The sequence below is a fragment of the Stegastes partitus genome, unplaced genomic scaffold (genome assembly GCF_000690725.1).
Source record: "Stegastes partitus isolate 25-593 unplaced genomic scaffold, Stegastes_partitus-1.0.2 Scaffold77, whole genome shotgun sequence".
Lineage (NCBI taxonomy): Eukaryota > Metazoa > Chordata > Actinopteri > Pomacentridae > Stegastes > Stegastes partitus.
The window spans coordinates 469,179-477,499 of record NW_007577808.1 but is presented as its reverse complement, the minus strand read 5'-3'; the positions used below and the strand labels follow the sequence as shown (position 1 = coordinate 477,499).

The following is an 8,321-nucleotide window of genomic DNA, read 5'->3' as shown; positions in this document are numbered from 1 at the left end:
TGCTCAAAGCTGAGCTTAAAACAAATGCGGTGCACCGAAACAATCTGTAGTATAAATATGAGCGTTTGTGGTTTACTGCTGTAGTTGTAGTCTTGCTCTTGTGATTAAGTAACCAAAAATAACCAAACGCACTATTCTAGTCCTTTGCAGCATCTGATGACAAGTCTCTGATACAGCATCAATTACAAACACAGAATTAGTTTGAGTCACAAAGATCTGTGAAGAGCTGTAATAATAGTTAGGATGATGTGTGACATTAAAAAAAACACTTTATAATAGTATGAAAAGTCCCTCATGTAGTTTTGTTCATTGCATTCTAAAGCTGTAAAAACCACTTTGTTGACACATAAACCCCTCAGACTGGCCAGCTATAACACCCTCATGTCACAGCAGCCGTCGATGGCTGAATGAAGCGGGAAAGAGGCCGAAATAAATGACTGGCATATTTAGAGACGTATCCAGAGATAAGTGCTCCTAGAAGACCATGAAGTTTATATGTTCGCTCTGTACATGTGTTCCAATGAAAGGGGTGCTTTCTCTCTGCGCTGGTCCTGTATGCCCTGCAGAGGCAGGCTGTAATCAGCGGAGACTTAATTAGAGAGGACTCAGTGGGAGGCAGAGAAGTCTCGGGACTCACCCCACCAAGTACAGAAATACCCATTTCCCTAAAACATGGGACTGATGCACCAACTGCGACAGCTTTGCAGAGAGTTTTAAGGCCAAACACTCAGGTTCAGGTTGTGCCTGTCAGCCTCGTGAGTCAAAGATTGAGTTAATAAACACATGTTGGGGTCATTTAGTTACAAATAAAGTCCATTTCTATACTCATTCATCTAACTTTATCATTTATTTATATGGGAAGAAATGAAATGACGCTCAGTGTTGCTTTTACATTGCAAACCATTTATAAAAATGTAGACCAAAAAAAAAAAAAAGAAGTCTCAAACAGCTGCTCTGTAAACTCATGAGGATGCAGACGGAGGATGGGAAGTTGAGAAAGAGGGAGGAGGAGATGAAAATAGAGGGCTGGACATCAATTTGCAGTGAGGAGACTTTTTACTGTGGAGCTCAGTTAAAAAAAAAAACACTCAGTTTAACTTAGCAGGGAGGGCAAATGCTCGGAAACTCTTCCTTCACTCTTACTTTCTTCTCGTTACTCTGTCTCCCCCCTTTTTCTTCGTCCCGCAGTCGTCTGCGCTGCACCGAGCTGCTCAGAAGACAAACCAGGGACAACGTTCTCTGTAAGTATATGTTTATGTTTTCTGTGAATTTAAAGTGGAAGTTGTCAAGATGGAGAGACGAGAGAGATTCTAGATTTTATGATCAATTTGATTTATATTTGAAGTTTCCTGTTGGAAGTTTTTACAACTAACAAGTGGTGGTGGGAAGAACATTTACTCAGTTAGGTGCAGTTTTGAGGAACTTTTCTACAATATTTCTATCTTATGCATGTTTTTTTACATTTTTTAGACGAGCTCCATCACATTTCATAGGAACATATTGTACTTTTTACTCCACTACATTTCACTGGCAGCTTACAGTTACTTTGCAGATTGAAATTTAAACCATATGATCACATTTGTAAGAAAATATATGATGCTGAGCTACAGATCAAATCACCCAAGAGTACTATACCGTGGTATTCTTTACTGTATATACAACAAACAAAAAATTCTCTACATGCAATTGTAATAATGATCAATTAATATTTCATAGTGTAACAGTCACAGGGGCTGTAATTCTGCAGAATGAGTGCTTTTAATACTTTTAGGACATTGTTGAAATAACACTTCTGTCCGTTTGCTCTCTGACTGCCTGACTTTTACATGTAATTTTGCATTTTTACATTGTGGTATTACTACCTTTCAGTGAAAGTTCTGATCACTTCTTCCACTCTTGCTAAAATTAGATTTAAATTATCAATGATATATTTAATTTTTAATCTATAAATGATTAATCTGAAGTCTTTTTTTGACTTTAGCTGCCAAAATGTGTAGTTCACGGAGTCAGTGTGTCAATAAACATGTTTTCAAGTGGTCTGCAACACTTGGTATCAGGTTGAATTTGTAGTAAATGTGTCTAAAAATGAAGCCAAACACATTTAAAACATTTGCATTTGCCGTAAAGACGCAAAGAAATTCAGAATAGGGTTTCTGATTTAGCTCATCTGATACATGTAGTGTGGATCTGTACATTTTAAAGCAACTTAAAGGTGAACATGGAGAAAACTTTCAAGGTTATGAGATGCATAAATGTCATCCTGGAGATGAGTGGCATATCTGATGTTTGGATGGCCTTCGGTCTGAAGGTAATGTCAACCCTCCAGTGAAATACGGGAACTGTAATTTTAGTTGTAATTATGGGGATTCAAAGGGCAGAGCTGTCCTATAGCTGTACATCCCAGGATGGTGACCCAGCCCTCCATCTGGTCGTCCGTACTGTATGTTCGACCACACAGGAGCAGCGGGAGGAGGAGGAGGGGGGTCTCACTGTAAATCAGAGCAGCAGCAGCAGGTTGGCTATAGCATGATGCTGATTAGAAGCTTGTCTTCACAGCTTGGCACTTTGTAATTACACACTGTAAAGAGTTAAACAGGTTTTAAATGGTAACAGCCTGACTGGTTGAAGTTATTCTCCGTCAAATCTTGGCCTCGCTGTGAAGAGGAGCGAGAACGGCGGAAAGACAATAACGGAGAAAAGCAATAATGAGCTGTGAGGCTTATTCAGCCAGTTGTACTGTAAGTAAATGCAGGTTTCCCTGGAAGCAGAAATATCCTGTTCAGGTCTGTGCTGCTGTGGGCTGGTGCTCAGCAGCTGTTGCCCAGTGTAAATATAGAGGCCACAGCCACAGGTCTCCCACGCCTCTGTGCTGCCTTTAGAAAATAGCTTCCTCCTGGCTTTGGTGTGGTGGATGGGTGGCCTCCCTCTACTTTACAAATTATAAGGCCTTCAGCACCAAACTCGCTGTCTCCACCCCAAATAAGTAATGGCTACTCTCCTGCCTGCTAAAATAGATCTGCTGCAAGATAGGCAGAGGCAGAAAACCTCGAACAACCTGAGTCAAGACGGACACAGGAGGAACATTTTGGATACTGTACGATAAATATTTAGTTGGAGACAGGAGCTCAGCCGCTTAGGTTAGCAGAAAAACCTGGAAACAGTTGGTGTGGCAAAGGTAGCAGAACCCTCCTGGCTTCAGCTTGTTTTTACTTCTTCTCACTGTGTCTGGATAAAACAAACAGGATCTGATGAGTTCATTTTAATGTTCTTTGGCAGATTGTCACACCTTCAGATAGAACCAAGCTTGCTGTCTTTTCTGTTTCCAGTCTTTGTGCTAAGCTAAGCTAACGGCCTCCTGGCTGCAGGTTTCTAATGATTGCACAAAGTCTTTGCATGTAATAAATTAATGTGTTTGTTAAACTGCTTCTTGAAAGAGAAAATCAAAATACTGTGCTGGTGAATCGCTATATGATCAAGTTTGAACTTTAATTTATCCTAAATCCGACCTTTTGTTGTTGCAGGACCAGAAGACACGATGGCCTCCCACCTGGTTTTTCAGGTCACCTGTGTGACTCTGCTCTCGCTCTGCTGCAGCTTGTGTCACTGCACTCCTTTGTTCTACAACATATCCATGGACGGCAGCGGCGATGAAGCCGAGCTGGAACTTCTTTTCCCGACGTCTTTTTCCACCCGAGCACCTGTTCAGATTACTTCATCTACCGGAGCGCCCACCCTCACCAACACCATCACCACCACCATGATCCGCCTGAAGGACTTCGTCCTGAGCCGAGTGGTGGACTTCCTGCAGGAGAATCTGCTCATCATCATTGTGGTCACCTCTCTTCTCATCGTCATGGTCTTCATCATCTGCTGCGCCTCGGCCATGAGTCACAAACGCAAGCTGGAGGCCTACAAGCCTCCTCCGAACCCGCCCAGGAAGTATGCAGCTGATAAAACCGGAGGACGCAAGAATTCAGGCGACTTCCAGGAAAGGCCGTACGCCGTCGACCACGTCAAGAGGGTCCAGACTCAGAGCATGGCCTCCCCCAAGAACCTGAGGCAGCCCTCCAAGGCTCTGGTGGGAGAGAGGGGGAGGGAAGTCCGGTCGTCGCCTCGCCAGGAGGTCAGAAAGGCCAGAGACGTAGAGGCGGTGGAAAAGCGCCGAGAGGAGCCCAAATACAAAGAGCAGGTGAAGTACAGGGAGGAGGTGCAGCAGAGCTCCAGCCCCAGCACCAGCTCCAGTCCACCTGTCTGCACCTGCCACCTGAAAAAAGCCCACCACTAGGGCAGGATGGAGGCTGTTGTTGGAGGGAGAGGTGACGCAAATTAAAAGCAAGATCAGGCAGTTATTCCAGGCATGTAGGCAAAATATGTCAACAGGATTTTAGTGGAATGACTTTGATGGAAAGGGAGATATATTGAAGTGAAGTCTTCCCTCACATGTAAAATCATCCATCTTTAAAATAACTCTGAAAAAAAGAAAAATATGAAATACTGCATGTTTCAAAAGTATAAAAAAAGGAAACACAACAACACGGAACAAGTTTACTTACTTCTCCAGTTTATTGATTCACTTTGACACGATACTGTCAGTGACTGAAACCAGCAGATATGAGCAAGAACGGCTGCTTTTATTGAATACTGGGAGCTTTTTAGTTTGAAGGAGGTTTGTGGATAGTTTGTCACCTTACACCTGAGTCTGGCAGTGGACATGTGGTTTTTATCAGTGGTTACAGTTCTCAACAGCCGGATATAACACCACTGAGGCTGCTTGTCTCATAAGACAATAAAGACCAGAAAACCTTAAAATATTTTAAATCTAATGAAAAATTACAAATACTGTGCAGCCTGGAAGTTTTTTTTTTTTTTTTTTTTAAATGGAATTATGGAGTAAAACATGACTGTTTAACATGTTTTACTCCATGTTCCTGCCCAGAGGAGTCTCCTCAGTGTGTCCTGCTGAACAACATCGATTTAGCAGCTAAGAGCCTTTAGATCAGGGGTGTCCAATCCTGGTCCTTGAGGGCCACAATCCTGCATGTTTTAGATGCTTCCCTCTTCCAACACACCTGATTCAAATGATCAGGATCGTTATCAGGCTTCTGCAGAGCTTGATGATGAGCTGATCATTTGAATCAGGTGTGTTGGACGAGGGAAACATCTAGAACATGCAGGATTGTGGCCCTCGTGGACCAGGATTGGACACCCCTGCTTTAGATGAATCAGCCACTTGGAGCAACATCACTTGTGCTGTAACTTAGGCAACATGAAATGCCAGTAAACTTGACTTGGAAAAGTAGCAGAACGCTCTCTTTATATTTACATTCCTATTTACTTTTATTTTATTGTTATTTTATGTCTCATATCATACTGTATTTTATTTGAAGACCCTAATTCACAAAGTTATCCACCAAAAGCAGAATCTATAACTGTGTCACTTCTGGATAACTGGGTTAAAAGCATCCGTATATCTTCTATAATGTTTACATATTTATTTGGTTGATAATTTCTATATCTGTCTTCAACTAGCAAAAGACCATTTTTGTTTTATTTTGGTGAACAGTCTTTGTGAATAAGGGTTCAAGTTTTCTTTTTAATAAGTAATACTTATGTATAAGATAAATTATGTTTTGTTTTAATGTAAAGATTTGAAATGAGTCAAGAACTTGAGTACAGAGACAGATGGTTGGCTTGTGTTGCTGGTGCAAAAGTTCTAAATCAAAAGCTGACATATAGTGGCAGTGGTGGAAGTATTCAGATTCTTTACTTAAGTAGAAGTTCTCATACCACACTGTGAAGTCTTTCCAGTATAATTAAAAGTCCTGCATTCAAAACTTTACTTAAGTAAAAGTATCATCAGCAAAAAAGTTACACATCATGCGTATGGATTAATTTTACTGCTGCATCAACGTATATGTTGCATTTTACTGCTGTAGGTGTTTAAAGTTGAGTTATTTTCACTACTGTGGATGGTTTAATCTACATAAATGTATTCATCTCTATAAAATCATCATATGTTTGTATCGTTGCTTTCCTGTGGGGACCATGAGTCTGTAAAAAGTCAACTTTTCAGCCCTGAGTTGAGCTTTGTGGCATGTATTTCACAGCTAATACAAGAGAGATTTAGATATTTTATCTTAAATATGTTTTTTATATCCTAAAAAATAGAGGAAATATTTCATCTTTCCCTTTTTCTGAAAAATTCTACATCACCAGATAAGGAGATATTTGGTTTTTACTGGACAGGAAGGTTTTAAAACGGCTGAAAAGCAACTAAAGCAAATGTAATGGAGTAAAACGTACATTATTTTGTTTCAAAATGTAGAGAAATAAAAGTATAAAGTTGTATACAATGGAAATACTCCAGTAAGTTGGTTTGTACTTAAGTGCAGTACTTTATTAGATGTACTTGGTTACACTCCACCACTGCATATTTGTCATGTTTATCTGCTTTTATCTGACTAAATGACAAGAAGTAATATATAAAACTCTCCAATTGACTGTCCCACTACTCAAGTTCATGACTCTGAGCATCTAAACTAAATGTATAATATGCAGCTTGTATGAGTTGAGGTCAAAGTACTCCTCAGATTGTTGTCCTCACGTGTTTCCACACAGTTGCCTCCTCTGTGACAGTTGTATTGTTTACCAAATGACAATTTTGTTTAGCTCACGTCTAATAAAACTATTGGTAAAGATGATTCTGTCATTACTGTAAACGTAGCAGTAGAAACGCTGGAAGTCGAGCCAGACGAGACACAAGCACAGCTCCGAGGAAACCTACGATTAGAAAAGGCGAGGAAGGTCCAAAAGCAGAGGAAGCTCTCTACGTGCACATTATGTTCAACATGGAAATCTGTAATTTTGAGCCGCGTCTGCTCAAGAATCAAAGGCAACTATTTTAAGTTAATTATCCAAATGTCAGATTTGTGATATTTGCTCTGTGATAAGTTGTCTTCAGAATGAACATTTCAGGCCCAAGATGTTGCAAACACAACACGGTAACTCCTCCACAGTTTTCCCAGAGAGCGGGGGAATGTTTTCACAGCAATGACTAACATTACCTGCACGTTCTAATCATGTTGTAAAGAAAACCTTTTAGTCTAATGTTCAAAGAAGGTATTAAGGAAATTTTTCATTTCAAATAATGTCCCTTTAACTAATAAAGAACGTTTTAAGTGGAACATTCAGAGGATGTGTGACGGATGTTGTCGGGTTGTGTCACATGATAACAAAAAAAGAACGTTTCTAAAGCAATATTCAAAGAAATGAATGTTTGTTTTGAGCTAAAAGACGATACCGATGTGGTCATTTTGTCTGCAATATTCTGAGGATGTTCTGGGGATGTTGCGGGGGTAACACATTATAGAACATTCTTCCATGATTCCACATGATAGCAAAGGAAGGGCGTTCTCAATGCAACACTCGACAAATGTTTTAAGAACGTTTTGAGAGAAAGGTTTTTAGAGAGCTTTATCTTGCTTTTTGGAAGAACATTCTCTGAACTAAAAAAAACCAGCAACTTCCTACTGAAAACATAATTTGAGCTTTGCAGAACTTTCTCAGACTGGTTTTTGAACGAAAATAAATTCTGTGTGGGTTCTGATCGGCCTCGTTGGTCCCCAAACACAGGGCAGCAGGACAAGGTACTAGAGCCTGGAGACGACCAGAGCCTCTTTGTCCTTCGCTGGCACCTGTACAAGATTGTTTAAATATTTCAACAGCAGTAAACCAGATACATACAGAGGCCTTCGCCGCAAAACAACAGCTCACGTATTGTCTGCACAAATCCTGGAGACACTGATTTGTTCCAGTTAAAGCAAAAACTCAAATAACGTTTGTCCTCCACGTTTTAAACCAGCAATGAAATACTGCCCTTGTGTGAACCGTGCAAGTATTGGTTTATTGGTTATGAATATTAACGCAGATGTTTTGACATTATATCTACATTATCCATCATGACATGGCTTCACTATAATCTGAAATCGATTAAAAAATACCAAAAAAATCATTCTAAATGTATAAGAATATGATTACATAATGATGAAATGGCTGAAGCAAAAACCTCAATTTGAGTTAAAAAAAAAAAAAAAAAGTGATCTGAACTGTAAGTGGGTCAAACTGCCAGAGATCAAACATGACATGACGGCACGGCAGCTCAAAAGCCAGGCCGAGGCGGCTGAAACGTGAGCCCTGACAGAGCCGTACACCAGGGTCAGATTCCCCGCTCTTTTGTCAATGAGGTGCTAAATAATTTGAGAAAACGCTGCCCTTTTACTTTCACCGTCCCCACCAGGTGACGGGGAAGACACTCGGGACCA

At 40.4% G+C, this 8,321-nt stretch overlaps 1 protein-coding gene across 1 annotated transcript; it reads left to right on the top strand.

Annotated features, from left to right (window-relative positions):
- Positions 1–3,535: 3,535 nt before the first annotated feature.
- Positions 3,536–4,285, top strand: LOC103353570 (uncharacterized). The gene has a single exon (XM_008276614.1). It carries the CDS (start codon positions 3,536–3,538, stop codon positions 4,283–4,285), a length of 750 nt encoding a protein of 249 aa, XP_008274836.1.
- The last annotated feature ends 4,036 nt before the right edge of the window (positions 4,286–8,321 follow it).

Excerpts from the sequence above, each read along its gene's own strand:
- LOC103353570 (XM_008276614.1), top strand. The coding sequence starts at position 3,536 with ATGGCCTCCCACCTGGTTTTTCAGGTCACCTGTGTGACTCTGCTCTCG.